This window comes from Trachurus japonicus, chromosome 5, assembly GCF_045865225.1.
Source record: "Trachurus japonicus isolate A0001 chromosome 5, Traja_1.0".
In the NCBI taxonomy this organism is placed as follows: Eukaryota; Metazoa; Chordata; class Actinopteri; order Carangiformes; family Carangidae; genus Trachurus; species Trachurus japonicus.
The window spans coordinates 5,622,629-5,646,633 of NC_140911.1; the positions used below are offsets into that span (position 1 = coordinate 5,622,629).

A 24,005-nucleotide genomic window follows, 5' to 3' on the forward strand; every position below is an offset into this window, starting at 1 on the left:
AACTGGAGCATCAATAAAACTAAAACACACTTAGGCCTGTCACAATTATTACATAATCGCCCGATTGCAGTTATTTTGCATAGTCGTTAAAGTCGTTTCCCTTCATCTGGATGAAACTAACAGAAATGTCATATTTCCATCACTATTTCCTTGTTGTTTCCCACCGTTTGAGGTTTGACTGGTCCTCTTTTAATGACATCATCAGATGGTCTCTTCTTCGTCTCGGTTTAATGACACATGAGTGGAGCCACAAACTATTTCTAATATTCGATGAGCAACTATTGACCTTAGCATTAGCAATAAATGTCTCTTCGTCTTCTTCTTCAAATGTAGAATGTGAATTATTAATCTATGTCGGTTTACACTATAATTATGGCATAAAATGATCAGAAAATTACGATTAAATCATTAATCGCAATTAATTGAGTGGAAATCCATCAATTAAAATTTCATTATTGTGACAGGCCTATTTGGGATTAGGGCTGAGAATCTGGTGACAGGATATACTGTTATTTATAGGAATACTGCAAACAAGGCCATATACTGTATGTGATGTGTGCATGAAACAAATACAGATTGTTTCTTATGTTTTCTGACTCAGAAACAGCTGCATTTGTTTTTGTTTTTTTACAGTTTCTTATAATTTGCTGCATATTTTATGAGCTGGGCAGAGGAATTAACATCTGCCTGATCAGATAAACCTTAAGAAATTAAATTTGTGTTAGTTTGATACTCTGTCACCGCATCATCCGACATGTCACGATCTCTTACAAGGTCTAAACTACGCAATTACCATCGATCGAAGGCTCAAATACAAAGATAAAACCACCAACCATTGATGAAATATTGATTCAGTATCGTGTCAGAAAGTATCACAGTATCTTAGTACACGGATATTTTCTCACCATCACCGCATGTGATCGGAGGAGTTGTCAAATTAAACCTTGAGAGTGAGTCTGCAAATGACTCTCACAGCCGACGTACATATGGAGAGCATGTGACATACAGTCAGACAACAACACAACACCGTGTGAACTGTCGGCGTAACAAAAGCTGCAGTGTCTCACAGGGAGGAGAGACTGAAAGAGGAGACAAACGGGATAATGAGGTCGTAACAGCAGCAGGTAAAGATGCACAGGACAGGTGGTCAAAGAAAGACTCACACAGCAGACAGAGACACACACACACACACACACAAACACACGAGGCTGGCACAGAAACAAAAGTACAAATGTAAACAAACAGCTCTGTGTTTCAGGTCGCATCATGAAAATCACTTAACAATAGAAGCAGTGAAGTGGACACACACGAGTTCTTTTAGATAAGAAAAAAAAAAAAAAAAAACGAGGCTGGAGTCTATAAATATTTCTAACAATAGACTCGAACAGGGTTTAGGCTTTTCAGACCAATTATACCATTTCCCCCGCCGCCTGGAGCTGCAGAGTGTAAACAGTCTCTCTCTCATTTGGCAGCGTGCGTCCTCAGAGCGAGAGCCGAGGATGAGAGGCTGAGTAAAAACCACGGCTCCTCTGGCTGCGTAACGAGGCCAACACCCAGCGCTGCGGTGGCTCAGCCCCGCCAGCGGGTCACCGAGCTCACACGGGTCCGACCGGGCCGTCTGAGACGAGGTGGTAAACAGCGACAACAATAAGAGGAGGAGGAGGAGGAAGAAGGAGGAGGAGGACGTGGCTTCATATCTGAGAGGGAGAGGCTGATGGTGTCTGCAGTTCCTCTTTGTTGTCGGTTCCTGCGGTTTTTCCTCCCAAGTCTAATTTAATATCTAATTCAGGGACGCACGATAACTAACGGTACTAAGGATGTCACGATTACTTGTTCTCAAAATTAACTGCGTTATTAAAGGGGAACTATGCAAGTCTGGTCTCTCCTCCTCTGTGTCTCTAACCCTCCTCTCGGCCATGTACTTTACTTTATTTGTTTATTTAGTCGGGACAATGCATATTAATGGACAGTGAGTGCAAGAGTACCCACAGTTAATACAAAGATTTAGCAAATGTGCTAAATTACATCCGTAGTCCCCAAAACAATACAACAATTAACATAAAACGTCCATAAAGATGGAGGACCAGTAGATAACAGAAGAAGACGTACATTTAGATTTAGTTACAGGAGCGTTGGACATGATTCTTTGAATTGTAAAAAATATATATATATCTATACAGCTGCGATTAACATGATTCATTGAAATATAAAAATATATCTATAAAGTTGTGCTTGACATGATTCGTGCATTTGTTTACAACGAAGCCAGCAAGAAATCAGTCAACAGAGCAGTCCTCTGTAACCTTTTAATTTACAGGCCTCCAATTACGTGATAATAGTCGGTAGTAATAGTCAATAGAAATAACAATTAATTGCGTCACAATTTCTAGAAATAACGGTCAATTTCATTGTATTTCAACATGTCTCGAAAGCTTTTTTGATGGATTGTTTTGTAGTTTGTCTTTTTTGTCAGTGTGAAGTGGCCTGAGGATAGACGCAATGTAGTCAAAAACTTCTTTTGTCATTTGGTATAGATGACAATTAATGACTTAAATATTTTAAACATTTGCCCCCTAAAGTTGATTTGAAACAATAATAAAACTTGATTCTTGAAGAGTCATAACTGTTGTTGTTTTTGTGTTTAGTAGTGATGTTTATCATATTATTTTGTTACAGGGGAACTGTTGTTGTTTTTTGGTCTCTTTATTTTTCTCTACAGAGCTCCGCCTACAGGTTCAGAGTGCATATTTTACAACACTTTGGTTAAAACTCACAGCTAACCCAACCCCCTGCCATTGGCAAGAATCTGGCATTAAGAGATGTATTACGATACAGGGTAGGGCTGACCGATTACTCTTATTTTCTTTGTGGTCATGATTTCCAAACAGAAACATGCACGGTAAACACATCGCAAAAGGTCAGTGAGGTCACCTGAAATACGAAGAGTACGTTTTATTTACAGGCGCCATGCCATCACATTCACTTCACACTCATACCTGTAACCTGAGCGACACCGCTACACGTAACGTAGCAACAACAACAGCAAACTTTGCACCTGAAACGCGTCCATGCGGCATCGATCGTCATATTTGTTCTGGCACGTTTGTTTACAGCGCACAAGCTTTCCACGCTTCTTCTGTTCTGTTTATGGTGTATTTGTGTGGCAGCGTTACAGCGCCACCACAGGCCTGGTGTATGTACTACAGCGTATTGAGTCTTTTTTTTTTTTTTAGAAAGACGTAGGATCTATATGGTTAATATGCACACCTGAATATTTTCTCATTTATCATAAGTCATATTGTCATTGCAATATTTTTGCTGATATCGTGCAGACCTAATTGGCGCTGATAATTAGAAGTAAATAAGAATTTGTTTTTAATTGCTTGCCTGGGTAAAAAAAAAGGTTAAAAAAGTCCTCTTCTGTCCGCTACATGCTTATTGTTATGTCTCAATTTGCTGTGTTTCTACGTATTACTATTTTAGTTAAATATGTGCTTATATGTAGTATAATTTTAGGGATGTACCATGTAATTTGTATACAGTATGCAATGCATGCAATGTTGTTTTGTTGTGGGTTGGCAGTTAACATGTTGCCGAGGGACTACAGTTGAAAGCTACTGCAGCTACTTCACCAACACTGGTGTAAGTTGATTAATGTCCCACTGTGAAAATAAACAAATAAAAGTAAAAGTAAAGTCCTTATAAACTCAAAAGCCAAATTCAATTTCCCTGCAGCTTGTTTTTCTCAACATCTTGACAGAAATCTAAATAACATTTTATCTCTTACCAAGGTACCACAAACAAAGACACAAGGAATGTGTCTATTGTTTTGTGTGATACTGTAGTTTATAATGTTTCAAAAAAGAGAGAGGGGGTTTTGTGGGACACAAAGTACTAGTTTGTGGAGAGAGAGTCTGTAATTAGGCTCTTCTAACCCCAGCATGAATTAAAGCGTTTGAACGGCTCCCAAGAACCGAGGCACAGACAGCAGCACCAGCTGCTGCCGAGGAAACACACCCCCTCCTGTCCACATCAATCACTGCTGCCTCTTCAATTCACTCTTCACCGTTCTCCAAGCTTTCTCCGCCTGTCATTCACCTGCACTTTTTCTGCAACACCTTTCTCTCTCTATCGTCCACGTTCGGTTTGTTAAACCTCTCTGAGCCGTCGCCCTCTGAGTTCCTCTCTCTCTCTCTCTCTCTCTCTCTCTCTGTGTGTTGCTGAATATTTGATGTGACCTCTGTCTCGTCTCTCCTCAGATGGACCCCGTCCAGAAGGCTGTGATGACACACACCTTTGGGCCGCCTATGGTGAAGACAAAACGGCCGATCATCTCCTGCAACGTCTGTCAGATACGCTTCAACTCAGAGGTAGGCGAGCGACAACAGCTGGAGTTTCACAGACAACGTTCTCCTGACGGACGGTTGTCTAACTGTCTCCAAACAGCACCAGCCTGAGCCGAGATAAACAAGCTTCAGGTTAAGGCTGCACACAGGGAACATACTGTAGGGGGCGCTCTGTCTGCCTGTTTCTCTGTATATATCTAGTATGCATCTCTTAACCAGAGAGCTGCAATCCAACGACTATCTCTTCATGCAGAGGTTTAAAGAGATGTTTACATCAATACAACCTGTTTGAGTCGGTGAGGTCACAGGGAACTTTAAAAGAAGCTTCATTCACAACAAATACATCTACTGTGTCTATTTATTTCTCCAAACTAGAGGTCAGGCTAAAGACCTTTACACACCGGGCGAATAAAAGACAAGAACATGATATTCGCATCAGCGCCGGTATAAATGGTTTAGATGTGAAATATTTGCCAGCAGATATGCAACAGACCAAAGTTTTGCTTTGAAGAAGAAGGTGTAATGGGATGGTGTCAAAAGGAAGTTAAATATCAAACGATTTATATCCACGTAGAAAACTTGATTTAAAAAAATTCAGCACTAATGTCTGGTTCATTTGAGGAATGATTTTTTGTCTTTCTAGTAGAGCTTCAGTGAGTTTCACACATGTGACAGCTCATTTGAGCATTTGCTCTCAGCTTGGATGGAAAAACACTTACCGTTTCAAAAGTGACGAAAATGCAAGTGGTAAAACTGATAGAAGATTCTTTTCTTGTTTTTTCCTATCTTTGATATGCCTATTTTTTATAAAACTGATGGTTGTATAAAAATTATCTCTGATGTAAACAGGTATCTTTAACATTTAACAATTTACCATTCTTCCTTGAAGAGCACCTTGAGATACTCCATTTTTTTTCACTTTTCGGCCTTTGAAGCACTCACCCCACCCCATCTTTTTTACATTGACTTCAGGTATCAGGTAAACATTTTCATATATACTGTACGTATTTTCAAGTGCAACCTATGCCTTTGTGATTTTAAAAAAGTCAGGAATATTTGGTGGTTTCATATTTCTCTGTATCTGTCAACTGCCTGTGGACACGCAGGTCAAATTTGGTGGGAAATTGCAGACACTGCCCCTTCGGTAGAATCCAAAATATCATCTGAATAAAATACTGTTGCTGTAAAACATTTTTTATACAACCAACCAATTCATAAAATAGAGATATTAAAGAAATGGAAAACATAGCTGTGCTTTGTCGTATTAATTTTTCCTATACTTCATATAGTAAAAAACAAAGTGAGCGGAGCTTGGTGAAGCCAAAGTGATTACAGAAAGTCTGTAAGGACATCCATGTAACTTCAGGACATCTCATCAACAACTTGCACTGAAATCAAGACCTAAAAAGTTGATTAGCTGGTCCCAAAGTCAGTTGGTGATTGGACTGTGCAGCTGAAGCAGGTGAAAACACGGTTCACAGATTCTCAGCTCCAATTTTAGCCTCTCCAGAAAGAAGAGCAGGCGGTGGGGAGGAGGAGATGAGGGGAGGGGGGAGAGGGGGATGAAGGAAAAACCCTGCTCATGTACAAGAAAGCTCTGTCATTTTCACCACCCAGAGAAGTTCCCTGTGCTGCTGCTGAGCCTGGACACAGAAGAAGGAGTGGAGAGGGTGAAGCAGCAGACTAACACACACACACACACACACGGTCTTAAAGCTGACGGAGCACATTTTCAGCATTTCAGTTTGTGACAGATGCAGCTACAGCAGCGTGAGACGAGGGGGCTGAAATAGAAGAGGCCAGAAGTGATGAAACTTTAGAGGAATATTTTGAGTGTCCCCATTAAAGAGGCAGTGATGTTATCTGAAGTTGAAAAACAAATAATAATGTGGACATCCTAAAAGCCAACGACTTAGTGATGTGATATGATTGACGTGTTGTGAGTCCAGAACTGGGAACCTTTACATTACGCTATGTGTTTGTGTAAGAACTTGTGCAGTGGAAATATAGTTTTTTTTATTTTTCTGTGCACAGAGAAAGACAGAGTTTAGATTTAGACACATTTCTGATTGATTCTGCCCATGAAAACGTTTGTGTGATCTCCCAGATTGTACCATAAAAAGTCTGAACATGCATTTTAGTTTGACTGTAAGTGAAACGTATTCATTTGCTATTTAAAAAAAGGCCTTTTATGGGTGGAAAGGAAACATGTCAGCGTTTATGACCGAGTGCTGTAACCTCTGACCTAAACACGGGTAGAAATCAAACAAAACCCTGGTGATACACAAGCCTAAAGGCTAAAAATGTAAATGCATTCCAGTGAGGAAGTGCTAAATAGTTGTACTCTAAATGCAGTGGTGTGTAAAGGACACAGACAGACAGGGACGGAGGGAGGGAGTCATCTGAAACTAGTGTAACGCTGCCCTGTTCTCTCTGTGAGGGGCCGCTTAATTATATCTCCACCGCTCAGACCTGCATGTTCTCACATGGTCGACATGAGACATGACTGGGCGGTCGCATTTTATTTACTTGTTCTGCAGCTTCCTATCAACACGGTGATTGTGAGTTAAGCCGTTCACAGTTATTACATAATCGCCGGATCGCAAATCATTTGAGCTGACCGTAGTTATTTTGCATAATTGTTAAAATGGTTTCCATTCATCTGTATAAAAACATTGTTGTTTTCCATCGCACTGTGCCCCCTTCTTCTTCTCTTGGTGGTTTAATACACATGAGTGGAGAATTAGCCCCATAAACTGTTTGAGCTTAATTTCCAATATTCGACGACTGCATTTCAATGAGCATCTATTGACATCATGGATTTAGTGTCAAAGCCTGAAGTCAAACAGAAATGAAGGTTTTATTTATATGTTCCAATGTTGGAACATATAAATAATCTCGAGGTAAATGCAGAGACTGCTTGCCGAAAAACTGCCCCCGACGGTAACGCGCATCAGCGGTTTTGCATGAATTTACCTCTAAAACAACTCTGTCTCATAACGTTCTGTTATTATCTCATAGCGTGGTGAATGTGCAGGTCACAACTTGTCCACCAGAGCGTTTTTGAGTTGTTGGATTGTGTATTTGATGAGTTTGATGAGGGAAACCAAGAAATCCCATGAGCCTCCGTAGCGTAGCTCTGAGCAGCTCACGGCTCTGCTCTGCCGTTCTAAAAATAGCTTGCACTGACAATTAAAGGTAACAAACCTACTGCTATGACTATAGGGATTATGGCAATGGGCCAATTTGCCATAATGTTGAAGGGTTAACTTATTGAGATGCACCTGTATGAAACTTGTTGAACTATCCCTTTAAAGAAACTTGTATTAGTGTAATAGTCTAAATTAAATCAATAATCTTTATTATGCATATGGCAATTAGCTAATCATCATCTCAAATTTCATGATTTTGAGTTCACTGAATGCACACATGTATGAAAATGTTCTCTGGGCTCGAGTCACGTCTGTGTTTTTGCAGAGAGAGCTCCGACGCTGAGCCACCTGTTTGTCCAGCTTGCTGTTTTTTTGTTTTCTTTACTCCTGAGCCTCGGTGGTGGAGGTGGAGTACATCTGCTCCGCTGCTGCAGCTCCACACCACTTTCCACAGTAACCCGAGAGACGCGCAGCTCAAAGCTCAGTGAACATTCTTTAATAATGAAGGAATACTCTGCTTACAGTACAGCACTTGGCTTACTCACGCTGGCTCAAACACAAACAACTCATCGTTTTTCTTCATCAGGTCGTTGCCTCTCAAATGCGTTATTATTATTATTATTAATAACACTAATAATAACAACAACACCACCACACATTACATCTGCAGGAGGAGGCCGGTGTTAAACGGAGGAGACTCTCAGGTGCTTAAACAAAAAAAAAAAAAAGAAGAATAAAAGAGAGGCAGATTGATTAATGGAGGCTGTTCAGAGGCAGGTGTCTCTGCCTCTCACTGATACTCGTGGACCCACATATGTTGTAATTACAACACTGCAATTCATTTCAGAGGCCACAGAGGACAGATTAGCCTGCCAGTGTTTCGCCTGAGCTCTGCTGCTGCTGCTGCAAGGCTGACGTCACACCGTGCTGCATTAGCCACCGTCACCACTGCAGTAGTAGCTACCATACTCAACTCAGACCTCTCTCTCTCTCTGTCTGTCTTTCTCTCTGTCTCTCTGTTCAATCCCCCTCTTCTCTTCCGTGTCCCTCTCAGGCCCACATCAAATCATGTTTCACTCTTATCTCCAGTCTACGAGGCAGCTTTGCTCGCTCACCATTTTCCCCGTCAGTTTCCATGTTGCCCCCTCTGTGGGGGGAGAGTGCATCATCTGTCCCCTCGCCTTCTTCTTCTTCTTCTTCTTCTTCTTCTTCTTCTCCCCTCCCCACCTCCCTCCTCTCTCTCTCTCCTTCCTGTCGCTTCCCCCCCTCTCTCCACCGTACAGTAGATTTGGCTGCGAGACCGTCTCTTCTCTGCTTTCTGTGCCTTTGTCACTTTATAGATAAAACATCAAAGCACATCCTGCTTAGAGAGAAAAGGGATTTCAGGGACATTCACTCGCTCTCATTTTCTCCCCCCTTTACATCCCATCTCTCCTTCCTCATTCATCTTAATCCCTCCTTTTTTCTCTCATTCTCACAGTCTCATTCGTAGCTTCTCTCTCTCCCTCTCTCTTTTTTCATTTTCGCCGTCATTGCTGAACATTATTTACATTTCATCTTTATTCACCTTTCTTGTTTACATCCTATTGTCTCTGCAGCACCACCACTACACCTCCAACCTCTGACGCTGTCAAGCTCTTCATGGTTGAATTGATGGCAGGCAGCCCCTCATTGATTTCTTAAGACCTGACACTGAAGGTCACACAGAGCGAAAGTATCAAAGCAAAAGTAAAAAAAAGAAAAGGGGAGAGGAAGAGAGAGAGCTGCAGAAAGGGAGAGCAGAAGGAGCTTTGAGTATTTCTCACTCTGCTGTCATCCGTCCGTCGACTTGTGGGCTTCATCTCCTTGTCTAATTGCAGGGCTTTGGGGGGGGACAGCAGCCAGAGGAGTTGGGTTACAACAGGCTGAGCTATATCTGCCTTTCTGTCATCACCAATCAGGATAAGGGCTATATGGGTAACTATCATTGGCAGTTAATACCTGAGGCTTTCGGAGGCATCTCGGACACGTCCCAGTGGTCCCCGTGGCTCGGTGAGGGGCCCCACGGCCTCGTTGTTGACATAATGAAACCTCTCTAATCTCAGCAGGTCCCTCTGCTTGTGCACACACATGAAAATACAGTCACAAACACACATAGATACACAAGCTTGTATCACTGTATTAGCGAAGAGCTCACAGGAACTATATCTGGGGCCCTCCCTCTCTCTCCCCCTCGATTTCACCTGATATGCACATGACTCAGAGGGCGACCCTGATTTCCCGGCCCAGTATCTCGAGGAAGTATTTTCATACATGGACACTTTCGATGCCAATATTCAGAGCCGGGGCAGGAAGGAAGTCGTTGAGCCTCCTGTGCAGGCAGGTGGAAAGCAACGACATGGAGAGTTTTAATCATAACCACAACAACAACAAAAAAATCTGCCCCTAATCTTAAGCATATACTAGTAACCACCAGGTGTGGATGGCTTCACATCAAGATCAAGATGAACTTTACTGTCCCAACAGGTGTTGTGGGCAGCTCTTTGCCCGTGTTGCAGCCATTAAAAAGACAACATACTTTGCGTTTAGTGTTAAAGCAGAAGTAAGCGATCCGGTGGTTTTGGCTAACTTCCTGTCAGCCGATGGAGTTAGCAGTCCCCGCCCTCGTCCCTACGTCACCACATTCACGCGCATCCCTTGGCTGCACACACAGAGAGGACCGCCCCTTTATGCCGTTCTCTCTCCTCCTTGGATAAAGGTTGTAGGATACAAAGAAAGTTTTCTCCTAGGCTTACAAGCAGAGCAGAGTGACTGACAGACCCGTGTTTCAGACCAAACACTCTATATAAGTGATTGCTGTCGGAAGATATAACTATTTAAGACTTATATTAACACAAATATTCCGCTTACTTCTGCTTTAACTTTTTTAGGTTATGTTTGTTACAAAGAAACTGGAGGGTTAGGGGTTGAGACATTGGGGAGGGATGGGTTTTTTTCTTTCTGCCTTTTTTCAAACAGTGAAATATGAGCACTGTTTTATGTCTTGTAATGTTGATGCTCAATAAAACATACTGTAAAAAAAAAAAAAAAAAAAAAAGACAACATAACACATTGTGCAATCAACACTGTATATTCAACATAAAGTTCAGATTTTGTATGGATGTACGGATGGATGGCATGATAATCAATGCAAGTGAAAAATCCAAGGCTAGTCCCTCACATAGTTTAAGGCCACTGTTAAAGAGGAACTACTAACCTACTAGTGCTGGTTAAATAAATGACTTGTTAGGCTTCCGTTAATGCATTTAAAACCTAAAAACGTGTCAGTGCCGACCCTAACACAAGAGGAAGGTTAACTCTGCTCCATTTGTACCTTTAATGAAGCAGCTTCAGAGAGTCCTATAGTGCTGGTTAAACCAATGACTTGTAACTAGCTCCAGGGAGAATGGAGGCTCTCTGCCTTCCACCTAGCGTCTCCTGGCTGAAAACCAACCTTGTAAGATCAGAGCCTCCGACCCGGTGTCCCAGCTCTCGTCTCTGCGGCACCGCCACACAAACGTAACGCACCCCGTAAGACTACACAAATATACACATGGTAACATGGTAGATGATAAATAATGTTATCCACCGCTCCATGGATTGATTTCTCACTGGCTCCATTGGAAACAAATGCACATGGAGGAGGGTTAGCAACACAGAGGAGGACACACCAGACTTGCACAGCCAAATAGATGCAGGAATAAATGAATTTATAAACCTGTTCAGTCAACACAGAGGAATCTTATTGACATGTACAAAACATGCTTTGTTTGGCAATGATGAGATAAGAAAAGATTACTGTATCCTTTATTGATCCCATACTGGGAAATTGCTCGCGTTGCATTTCTTACTCAGTATCGTCATTAGAAAATTCTCACAAATTCAAGTTGAATCCAAAAATAGAACTCGTCTCCGACCAATTCAGGCTTAACTGTGATAAACTGCAGCCCCAAACTCCTCACCCGCACTCAGGACTTAGTGAAATGTCCACACCTCTTCATATTTCCCATATTTCCTGATCCTCTTAAGTGCTATCATACAAGGACGAGCAGGCAAACACACACACACTCATGGATACAATCTCTTCTTGATTCGCTGCGTTTTCCCCTTCTCTCTCTCTCTCTCTCAGTAGCTGCCCGTCAACTGTCACTGGCCGCCACCAGCCCTCCAGCCCATTTTAGATAATCCCACCACTCAATAATCATCATCAGCTCAGCAGGGCAGCTCAGTGATTACACCAGTGCTGGAGGAAGGCGAGAACGTTCTGGAGGCTACTCGTCGTCCCCCTGACAGCCTCATCATCAGCACATCGCCCGCCGCCGCCGCAAACAACTCGGCTCAGCGGTCGTTTACTGTAATGCACTGAAAACAAACGGTGCCAAAATATATCAGAATTTATGACTCAGATTAATCTCTGGGTGATAAGATGTGGTGGTTTGTTCAGTGTTAACATCCATTAAAGCTCAGACACGGTGACGTCTGCTGCAAAACCACAAGGTCACATGAGGAAACTGCAGCTTCATGGCTTCAGCCGACAGCAATGTCATCTAGAAATACGTGAATTTAAATAACAAAAAAAACCAAAAACATATTCTGCGCATACAGGTGCATCTCAATAAATTAACCCTAACCCTAAAGTGATAGTTCAACATTTTGACAAATTGGCCCATTGCCATAATCCCTATAGTCATAGCAGTAGGTTCATTACCTTTAATTGTCGGTGCACGCTGTTTTTAGAACAGCGGAGCAGAGCCGAGGTAAATTCATGCAAAACGGCTGATGCATGTGCCCGTTGGGTTTTCAGTTTTTCAGCAAGCAGTTTCTGCATTTCCCTCTAAAACAACTCTGTCTGGTAACGTTCTGTTATTATCTCATAGCGTGGTGAATGTGCAGGTCACAACTTGTCCACCAGAGCGTTTTGGAGTTGTTGGATTGTGTATTTGATGAGTTTGATGAGGGAAACCAACCGGTTTTGACGGTCATTCTTCGTCGAAACCGGTGTTTACTAGCCGAGCACTTCCTGACTGTTTCTTTTTTTCTTTTTGAGTGTGAGCGCTCTTCCTTCTTTGATTTACATTTACACAAGACCTAAAATTCAGTATCTCAAAAAAATGTAATATTACAAAAGGACAATTTTTTTTAAAAAAGCATTTTTAAAGGGACAACGAGGAGTTTTGGAAAAGCGAAGCGTTTTCACACTACATTTATGACCCTCCGCACGCACCGTAGAATTTTTCGACCGGCGCAAGACAGACTCATGTTTTCATTCATCAAGAATTAAAGTCAGAGGTTCAAAGAGGTTCAGTTATCATCGTAGTCCCGACCATAAACGGCAATACGGCGGCGTTATTCTCATGACTCGCCGCGAAACCGAAAGTAAAGAAATGCTGGTCGGCTCGACCAGCATCTCCGCCACCACTAATAATAACAAAATAACGATAGAGACAGAACGATATATTTATCGAAAATGGGCCCATTAACAAGTGTGGGTAGCGTAGATTCATCCACATTAACGTGAGACTTTTTTTATAACCAAATAGAAACTCCTCGTTGTCCCTTTAATATGTAAATGTTGACCATCTGAAAAGTATGTCCATCTTTATGCACTCAATACTTGTTTGGGGTTATTTGACTTGAACAAGTGGAAATGGACTTGTCCATGATATTCTAATTTATTGAGATGCACCTGTATATGATGATCATTCAGTGCAGGTGAATTTCATGTAGATGTTTCTTATTCTTCCACCAGAGCCAGGCAGAAGCCCACTATAAGGGGAACCGCCACGCTCGGAGGGTGAAGGGCATCGAGACGTCCAAGACAGCTCGTCTCCAAGATGGCGACAAGCAGCACCCCCCCCCCACTGCTTCGCCCTCCCCACCAGGCCCCTCGCCATCCAGCCCCGAGCCTGATCCCAATAAGCCGGGTGAGCATCACCTGAGACACAAGATAGCACACACACACACACACACACACACACACACACACACAGGAATCTGCCACAAAGTAGGACTGATGCTCTTCGCAGCTGCTGCTTCAAGTGACAGAAACCAGATGACCGGAGAGGAGCGATGGAGCTCTAGTGATTATTCAAGAATATGCCCACGAAGTTTCTGCTAATAAGATTAAAGCAGAAGTAAGCGATCCGGTCGTTTTGGCTAACTTCCTGTCAGCCGTGTTAGCAGTTATCAGCCCCCGCCCTCGTCCCTACGTCACCACATTCACGCGCATCCCTTGGCTGCACACACAGAGAGGACCGCCCCTTTATGCCATTCTCTCTCCTCATTGGATAAAGGTTGTAGGATACAAGGAAAGTTTTCTCCTAGGCTTACAGCAGAGCAGAGTGACTGACAGACCCGTGTTTCAGACCAAACACTCTATATAAGTGATTGCCATCGGAAGATATAACTATTTAAGACTTATATTAACACAAATATTCTGCTTACTTCTGCTTTAATCACAACCTGTCATTCAGACTGTATCAATTCAAAGAAAAGAAGATGATCCAGAGCAATAAAAACACAACATGTCAAACTATCAACCTCCTCGTCTAAAAATCTAAAAACTTTGTGCTCTTTGCAGAAGTCACCCTCTCCTGTCCCAACGCCAACGAGTCACCTTTGACACCGAGCCGCCTCCCGACACCCACACTGAGCTCAACAGCAGATGCAGAGTGCCCCCCGCTGCCTCCTGTCAGCTCCCCTTTGCCCTCCTCCTCCCCCCCGGCGGCCCTCGGTTCCCCCCCTGCAGATCCAGTGGCAGCGGCGGTGACGGTGGCGGCCGGTCTTCCCGACACCCCGTCCCCGGCACCCAGCCCGTCCTCAGGAGAGTCAGAGGAGGAGAAAGCCAAGAAGCTTCTCTACTGCTCCCTGTGCAAAGTAGCTGTTAATTCCCTCTCACAGCTGGAGGCACATAACAAAGGTAACTCCAGAGCAGATTTGTCAGAGAGCACATTTCCATAAGCACATCACACCACCACAGAGTGCATCCACAATCTTGGAAGAATTAAACCTCTGCATACCACAGCGCTATGCCATGTGCATGCTTAGAAGCAACTTCAGAGACCCTGCAGCAAAGACTACAGCAGGTGCTTTGCTGCCACTTAGTGGTGATGACGGCAGATTAAACACTGCACGGTTGGAAACAGGGTCTCAGACGACGAGGGAAAACCGGAGCATGAAGGCTCACAGCTGCCTTCATCAGCTCCTGTTAAACATTTCTATGTTTTTCCAAATTCTGTGCTATAAACTGTTTTCTTGTCTGTATAACATCTATTGCAAGGTGAGGGATCCCTCCTCTGTTACTCTCCCTGAGGTTTCTCCCATTTTTCCCTGTTAACGGTTTTCTTGGGAGTTTTTTCTCAGTGGATGTGAGGGTCTAAGGACAGAGGGTGTTGTTATGATGCCTTGCCTGGACCATTTGTCCGACTTGACCATCTGTCTGTCCACACTGTCAAAGGCCGAGAAAGGCCGAGAAAGGCCGAGAAAGGGAAAAAAAAGGATGGTTTGATGGTGCAGGTATCCACCACATGCACTCAGTTTTGTCTCACGAAAATCCTCCAATCCAACCCAGACATGTGTGCTAACATCCACAACTTTAATTAGTTCTCAGCACTTTCAAAAAGGTTGAAGTAGTTTAGTGTAAATCTATAATATCACATCATATTATAGATCTGATGATTATAGATCAAAGTTAATTTTCTTTTATTTGTTCATAGCTTAAAAAGCAAGAGTTGTGAAAATAATATAACCCAAAATCTAAATTAAGCGGGTATCCTACCTACCTCTTTTGCTCCGGACTTTAACGTTTGATCCAAACCAAGTTTACAGGTGTGAAAGCTCCCTCGGACCAAAGACCCAAAATGTGGTCCGACCAAAAGAGGTGGCCTTGGTCCAGACTAGGGATGCACATGATTAACCGTTTAACCGTTTAACCGTTAACCGATAACAAGAACTTTGACCGATTAATACTATCGGTTATTTATTTATTTATTTTATTAGCTCCTTATGTCGTCAACTCATGGGGGCTTGTCGACACGTGCAGACTTCCACACGCCTTCAGTCATATTTCGCAGCAAAAAGTTACACAGGAGGACTGACAGTATGTGCAGGGCAGCCCCCATGAAGGAAGGTCAGACAATACATGTAACCTACACTGACATAGATGTGAATCACCTGTAACTACGGCGCTGAGAGAAAAAAAAAAAGAGGAGGAGGACGTCGCTGCTCTCCAGCCTGTTCACCTGCAGGAGCTGTCAGAGGAGCTCTGCTGTTCCTTCAGCCTGGTGTTTGGCTGCACTTTGTATAAAAACAGTTCTACATTGGACGATCTAACCTCCTATGTGCGCGACCAGCTGAGACAGAGCACAGTGGATGTGGCACTGATCAGCTGTCGCACCGCACGTGTTAACGGCAAAAAAATAAATAAAATTGGAGCGATAATTTTTTTTCAGCGCAACCGTCTTAATCTTATCGGTTAACGGTTAATAATCGGTTAACGAGCGTTGGTTATCGGTCAGAAAAAAAATTCAAAATGTGCATCCCTAGTCCAGACCAAACTAAACCATGGTTCAAACTTTTGCAGTTTGAAATAAGAAATAGCACAAGATGGAAAAGAGGGGACGAAATGTGTAATACAAATATGGTCCGATGACAAAATACAAAGTCTGCTGGAGAAAACTCACAAAAATTTGGAAACTTACGAAATATCCAAATCCGAACTCGGCTTGCATATTAGGCATGGCCTTGATGCTCGTTGTAATATTCGAATATATCCGAACGAATTACGGGTCATTCAATATTCGTTCGAACCTAATTTTTCTAAAAACTGACAGCCCTAATGCAGAGTGAAACCAGAACCAACTGGATCAAATGTAGACAATGTAGAAAAAACACCAACACCCATAGTATTTCATCTTTAAGGTCGTTTTCACTCTTCGCTGAAAGTCCAAACTTCCTGTTCAAGGTACAAAAGTTCGGACCATAGAAGAAAAAGCTTTCACACTGCAAAAGTCCAAACCATGGTTTTGTTTGGTCCGGACAGAGACTACCTCTTTTGGCTGGACCAATTTCAGGACTTTGGTGCAGACCACAGTCCTGGGGAGCTTTCACACCAGTAAATTTGGTTCGGATCAAATGGGGAAGTCCAAAAGTCCAAACCAAATGAGGTTGTGTGAAAGCCTCCTAATATTCTCTATGTGCTGCACTGAACATTGTCCAGATTAAGAGTTTTGTTCTTATTGTTTCCAGGTACCAAGCACAAAACCATTCTGGAGGCACGGAGTGGACTGGGACCTATTAAAGCGTACCCGCGCCTGGGTCCGAAGCCCAGCCCAGAGCAGGGAGGGGAGCTGTCCTCTGACCCCAACACTCAGGAACGCACCTTCCACTGTGAGATCTGCAACGTCAGAGTCAACTCTGAGCTGCAGCTCAAGCAGGTGAGAAACCCACAGAAAGACCCAAAGGTCACGGGAGAATTATTTTCTGAGCGATCTCAATATCCGCTGTCTTTACTTTCTCTTTTTTTTCCCCGCTGCAGCATATATCCAGCCGGAGACATCGTGATGGAGTTGCAGGGAAACCCAATCCTCTTCTCAGTCGGCACAAGAAGCGCACAGATTTTATGGTGAGGACTCGGTTTATTTTTAAAAACATCACCATTTGGTTTCAGGAAGTTTTGCGTCACATTGACTCCTTCCTTTCCTTCCTTTGCTTTCTACAAAGGAACTTCCAAAAACTCTGGGGGCTGGACTTTTACCAAATCCTCTGGCTGTTGCCGCAGCGATGGCAGCAGCAGCATCCTCCAATCAGCTGGCACTACGTCCTACGGTCCCGACTTCCCACCCTCACCACCATCACCACCACCACCACCTCCTACAGGGAACACCGCTCAGCCTGCTGAGGCCGGCCCCGGGGCCCATCCGCACCACGCACGGGCCAATCCTCTTCACGCCGTACTGATTGGTGGAGAGACTGAGGAACGAATCAGGAAGAAGCACACTGTGAAGTGGAGGCCTGCAACCATGTGCCATTAAGAGCCAGATCCGCTGCTGAGGCTCCAACCGGTGCCTCGGTAGAAGAAAAAGAGTGAACATGAACACGACTCTTCATGGTGCACGCTGTCCTTGCAGGCCACTGCTGTTACGTTAACAGAGAAAGATAAAACGACAAATGTCCAACATTTCAAAGAGACTCTATGTTTCCATCTTCCCTTGTTTCCCCTCATTGCTTTACTATCTGCCAATCGCCAGATTGACTCTTGCAGATAGTTTGAAGAGGAACTTACGAACAGGTTTCTATTGAGCATGGACTTCTGTGAGCATCCTCCAATCTGCAAGTGATTAAATAAATCAATTTAATCATAATAATTAAAAATTTGTCTACCGTAATGATCCACTGTATCTGACTGAAAACCCTACCTCTCTTATGTTTTTAAATGTTCATCTCTGCAAGGATTCATAACATATCCAAAGCATTAGTGCTCTCAAAAACACGTCTGCTGGGTTAGATAGTAGTAGTCGCCTCTGATGTTAGCTGGTATCAAACTGTAGCCGTCACAGTATGGTGGACTGTACCACTGTAAAGTTCTGTTTTTGTGGCCTATAAAGAGAAAAAAAAAAAGGTACCAACAATTTCTGTAATCGTTACTGGCAAACACTTCTCTGTATGTCCACGGTTTAACAGATGGTCTATGTGGACTATATTTACCTCTGTGGGACAGAAACAGGAAGTCAAAGAGGAACAGCAAGAGGGTCAAAAAATTACATGATGTCTTAAAACTGTGCTGAAGTATAAACATTCATGGTTTCATTTAGGGATGCACCGATCCGGCTTTTTCAGTCCCAATGTTGATATCGATACCTGGGCTTAGCAAATTGGCCGATACTTGGTACCGATCCATTACCACTTTTGAACTGTTGTCTACTGGTGAATATATCGGCGTTATGGATCAGCCCCATTATCCGATACCCGATCTAGCCATTTAGAAGGGATGCACCGATGCATCGGCTGAACATCGGTATCGGCAGATGTTCGCCTCGTTGACTGACATCAGAATTGGAAAAATTGGAAACATATTGGAAAATACTGATGGCAGTGGATGATGTTTATCCTGTTTTGCCTGTTATTTTCTCTTTTTTGGGAGGACGTGACTCTGTCAAGATGCAAGATGTGCAAGAGGGCGCATGCACATTCAATTCGATAAAGTTAAGTGAGCGAAAATGTTGGTTGTACAGTGTGAGTAATGAAGATTTCTTGGTTTCCTCTACACAAAAATGGAATAAATAACAGAGAAAACCATTGGTAACAGCATCGGCCATCAGCCAAATTGTTATTCCAAACATCGTATCGGTATCGGCCTAGAATTTCAAAATCAGTGCATCCCTACTCTTTAGTCAATAACCTGGACGATATCCGATCTTAATTTCGGATATTGGTGCATCCCTAGTTTCATTCATGTTGAGCAAGTAATTGCTATTGGCGCACTATGCAGCAGCTATCAGTGTTTATTCTCACAGTCTGTGTATAATGCAGTAAGGTCGGAAGAAAAGTAAACAGTACAAGAGAGAAAACCCAGAGTTGAGCTGAGCGAAGTGAAGTGAAGTTAGATGTTTTTTTAAGAGGTACCCTATTCAAGTCGAACTCTTTCCCTGATGATTCCCCCCCCCCGATTCTTCCCGTGTGAGTCAAAGATTTTCAAAGCACATTAGTAAAAAGTCTGTGGAGAGGAATCTTCACATAAATGGCTTAAATGACCATCTATCTTCCTTTTTATTCTTATCTGCACCTTACTGCGCAAAACAAAACACCGTGAGCACAGTAGGGCGAGCAGGGGCTGATCTATGACTGAAGTAGCAGGTATTTGCATTTTGTGTGCACAGACCACATTTTCACCACAGTCTCAGTACATATGGAAACGGTGGAATGAAAGACACCAGCATTACAGACCGAACAGAAAAGGACCATATACACAGATGAGTACTCGTATGCAAAAAAATAAAAAATAAATAACATCAAGAACAAAAAAAACACCATTTCTGGTAGTATTATAGGCCTGTAGTTGGATAAAAATGTTAGTTTGTCTGCTCTGCCTCGTGTACTCCGACCCTCCATGACCCTGAATTAACCCAGTGAACCGTCACCACTCATTAGAGGGAAGCTTTAGGAAATGGAAACCGTAGCAATACTTTAAGCACTCCTGCTAACTTTTTCTTGTTATAACTGCAATAAAAAAGAAATGTCAACAAATGTATTAATTGTTATTTAGGAGAAGTGTATTGAATCATTACTGTAAAATGTAGATTATTGAAACATGAGAAAGGTACATGTTGGGGCTTCCTTAATTGTTCAATTAAAACAGAATTCTATATGGAATCATTAAACTGACTTTATGGTTGTAAACGATGTTGACTGATCAATTCTTTACCATTACGTCTGTTTTCATCTGGTGTTTAACTATATATAATGAAAAAAATAAAATAAATCACAAAGGTAGATAAGAATTTATGAAGTCATCAACTTTGAGGTGAGAAAATGAATGTCCCATGTAATTTATGATGACATGTTTGAATCAGTAGTATTGACAAAATGCATTCAAATAAATACTGAAAAAAAATCTCAATTTAACGTTTTAGAAGAAAGTATTTTCTTTTCATAAGTACACTTACAGTACTTCCACTGGAGGTGGATAAAATATATATAGCCTATTATTTTTTGTGGTAACACCATTTGATATTTTCAGGGGCATTCAGTCTTACTTTTGTTAAAAAATGGTTTAAATGTCATTTCAAAACCTACATGAATACAAAATACATTAACAACTCTGATGCATGCTTTTAAATATTTATAAAGATATTTCTCAATTACTCATCTTGCCAACTCGTATTTGTCACTGACCCAATTACAGTCCATTTATCAAACCATTAATGAGAAGATGTAATAAGATGTGATGTAATTTGGCAGTAGTAGAGTTGATGGGAGCATTAATCTGATTAATCTGATTAATCTAGTTTAGAGGTAACCACAGAGCAGGATGTGGTCATTTAGACAAACTGATGGTGCTGATATTTCTCTCGTGCACCTGTAGTCTTGTTGTGTCTGGTTTCGGTGAAGCCACCTTCAGCTCAGACAGAAATATAAAACATCTAGACGCCTGCTGCCGACCTCAGAGTCTGCTCACAGCTGTCATCATATTAAAACTGAAGATAAGCAACCAGTGTCTTTCTGAAAGCACCTTCAAAAATGAATTACCCTTGATGAAGAGGAGCACACCCTTTTTAAATATTTTTTTAAAATACTTTTTAAATAGAGATTTTGATATTAAAATACACAGATAAAATTAAAGGAACAGTTATTGATACATTAAAAATGTGTGGGGAAAAAAATTACACAAATGCTCTAAACCTAAGAACTTAGCTTTAACTTAAATAACGTATTCTATTTGTGAAAAATAAGTTACTCAATGTGGTCACCTCCCTGATAAAGAGTTAACTTATGATGACCGGCAATTTCATTTCCTAAATATTCATTTCCTCTCATTCTCAGGCAAAGAACAACATATCAACATCTGGTTTAAAGTGTCAGCGTGAAGTTGCCGCACAAGACGCACAAACACCAAACAATGAAAGAATGATGGTGTTACTGTAAACAGAGACATGTCCATATTCTAGTGCCTCACTCGGCCATGTTCCCTTCATCATCAACGGACGATTTAAAGAGGATCTGAAGCAACAGATTTTTGTCAACTGACTGCTATTGTATGTGACTCAACTCACAACATCTCGTGATTTTGATCTTCACCGACTCAGTGCTTCACTTCACGTTATCACCAGTGTTATTGTTATTTATATATATCCTCTGGGTCAGTTACTGTGGCTGCACATCAGCAGCACGACGACACCTCTGTGCTTTGTGGCCCTGATGGAGGAAACCACCGTCAGTGCTGCTTCTGCCTTTTTGACACTTTGTGGACATGTCCTATATTTACCACCGTGTGACAGAAACAGGAAGTCTGTGTGCAGCAGCAGCAAAAGGTCAAAATAACGCCGTTGTGTCTTAAAAAGAATATATTCTGATTACTGACATCACAAATCTGTCACTGTGTTTGAACTGAGGTGTTGGAGAAATATGCAGTTTGAACTCCCACTGTTTCATAAACTTGTGATTTGTGAATAATTAACACAAAAACAAAATAATAATTATATAATAATTAGATCATAATGCCATGGTCTATATCTGTAATGGTTGATAGGGAAGTGATTGAAAATGTTTCTCTATATTACCATTTTTACTTCACAAAAAAGGAAATTCTGAAGATCCTTCTCCGGGGAAAAAAAACTCAACGTCAGAGTATTTGATTGTGTAGAAGGTGCTTAAGCAACACAGAGGATGTATATAACATAACAGAACAGGAAGAAACTACATTCAGTACACTGGCAGCTAATGACACCGCTACACCTCCACAATTAGAGAAGACTGGCAGAATTTATCATCTAAAAAAGGTGAGAAAATCACTGGTAATTTCTATTAGAACAGGGCCTTTTACTGTATTAGCTTTAAAAAATTATAAATAAGATAGTAATTAAGATAATAATTATAAAATTAAACTTAAAAAAAAAAAATCTTTAGAGATTTCATGTTTGTCTTTTTTTTTACTATACACTGCATTTAGTAAAGCTAGAATTAAGAACAGATAATAACTGGGTCATAAACTATACACAGACTTATGGTATTTTTTTAAAAGAAAGTTAGTTATCTCTTGGACAATGAATGCATTAATACTGTGTGGCATGTTAGTAAAGTCACCAACAGAGAGTTTCAGTCTCTGAACACAAAGGAAGTGGTGAACTAGACAATCGATAACCTCATCACCCTCACGAGGAAGATTTGTGAGGGAGATTGGTTTCTGTTTGACTAGAACTTTCCATCAGCACTTAGTTTGCAGAAAAATAAACTTTATTCCTGATTCCTGTGTAGTTGGCAGAATGCTGATGAACCACACCAACCAGACGGATGAGGACGAGCTCTTCTTCTCCTGCCACAGTCCCTCGGTGGAAGGATACCGCTACTTCGCCGTGCTGTGGGGTTGCGCCGTGACCGTCACGGGCACGGTGGGCAACCTGCTGACCGTCCTGGCCTTCGCCTTGGAGCCGCGTCTGAGGACTCGCTTCAACGTGCTGATCATCAACCTGGCGGCGGCCGACCTGCTGTACTGCACCGTGCTGCAGCCCATCTCCGTCGACTCCTACCTGCACCTCCGATGGCGCAGCGGTCAGCTCTGGTGCAGCGTCTTCGGCCTGCTCCTCTTCCTCTCCAACTCCGTCTCCATCGTCACGCTCTGCCTGGTGGCCGTGAGCAGATACCTCCTGGTGGCCAAACGGACCGTGTTCGATCGCGTCTTCTCCGACCGCGGGCTCGTTCTGCTCCTGGTGTCGGCGTGGGGGCTCGGGCTGGCCAGCTTCGGCCCGCTCTGGCCCGTCTACACGTTCGTGCCGCAGGTTTGCACGTGCAGCTTCCATCGCACCAGGGGTCGACCCTACACCACCATCCTGCTCTTCTTCTACTTCATCTTCGGTCTGGGCTGCGTCGGCGCCTTCTACCTGCTCATCTACAGACGAGTGCGGATCGCCTCTCAGGCTCTGCTCCGCTACAGGTTCAGCCGCCGCTCGTCGAGGAAGAAGCCGGCGTCTTCTTCGGCGCAAGGGACCGACGACAGCGGCGTAGAGAGCGGCTTGGCCAACACGTGTAGCTGTGAGATGAGCAGCCAGGCAGATCTGACCCAAGATACGCAAGAGTCCCACCAACACACGGCTACAGCCTTAAATTCATCCGTCGCCAACAAGATCGTCCCGGCGCCCACCACCACCGCCGCTGCTGCTGCTGCTGCTGCTCCCACGGCTCCTTCATCCCACTCTGCAACGTCAAGCGGCGACGACGGGGAATTTAAGCGCGTGACTCGGATGTGCTTCACCGTCTTCCTGTGTTTCGTGTTCTGCTTCGCCCCCTTCCTGCTGCTCAACATCGCCGACAAACAGAACCGGGCCCCGCAGGTGCTGCACATGTTCTGTGCAAACCTCACCTGGCTCAACAGCTGCATCAACCCCGTGCTCTACGCCGTCATGAACCGGCAGTTTCGACAGGCCTACCACGTGCTGCTCACGAGGGCCGCAGCGCCGCTCACCTGCCTCTGGACCCGGTGGAGATCCTGAGTTCCCAGAACTGTCTTAAAGGGATAGTTCACCCAAAATTCAAATTGCACTCATTATCTACTCACCCTTATGTGGACTAAGAGCTGTGAGAATTTTCAGAGTCCTCCGCAGCTTCTCTGAGTTACGGGGGGGGGGGGTCCGTGCAGCAGTATTTGTCCATATAATGGTTGTGAATGGATACCAACTTTCTTCGTCCAAAAAGACACACCAAAAAACATCCAAATACCTCCATACTGCTCGTCTGTAATGTCCCTCTTGTATTGAAGCCCCAACATGAGAAATTGTTC

At 42.9% G+C, this 24,005-nt stretch overlaps 2 protein-coding genes across 3 annotated transcripts in view; both read left to right on the forward strand.

The window, feature by feature from the left end:
• The window catches only part of LOC146986892 (zinc finger protein 385A-like), a 47,565-nt gene extending 29,164 nt beyond the window's left edge, over positions 1 to 18,401 (forward strand). Inside the window, exons 3-8 of one of the 2 annotated variants that reach the window (XM_085775745.1) lie at positions 4,260 to 4,370; positions 13,266 to 13,440; positions 14,097 to 14,435; positions 16,763 to 16,950; positions 17,052 to 17,138; positions 17,237 to 18,401. In XM_085775745.1, the coding sequence (XP_085631871.1) occupies positions 4,260 to 4,370; positions 13,266 to 13,440; positions 14,097 to 14,435; positions 16,763 to 16,950; positions 17,052 to 17,138; positions 17,237 to 17,473 (1,137 nt within the window). In that variant the 3' untranslated portion in view covers positions 17,474 to 18,401. The remainder of the gene's footprint in view (positions 1 to 4,259; positions 4,371 to 13,265; positions 13,441 to 14,096; positions 14,436 to 16,762; positions 16,951 to 17,051; positions 17,139 to 17,236) is intronic. The other variant, XM_085775746.1, reaches the window with a different exon arrangement.
• Positions 18,402 to 21,925: 3,524 nt separating this feature from the next.
• On the forward strand, positions 21,926 to 23,728 carry gpr84 (G protein-coupled receptor 84). The gene is made up of 2 exons (XM_085777986.1): positions 21,926 to 22,011; positions 22,487 to 23,728. Exon 2 carries the CDS (start codon positions 22,495 to 22,497, stop codon positions 23,716 to 23,718), a length of 1,224 nt encoding a protein of 407 aa, XP_085634112.1. The 5' UTR covers positions 21,926 to 22,011; positions 22,487 to 22,494; the 3' UTR covers positions 23,719 to 23,728.
• Positions 23,729 to 24,005: the final 277 nt, after the last annotated feature.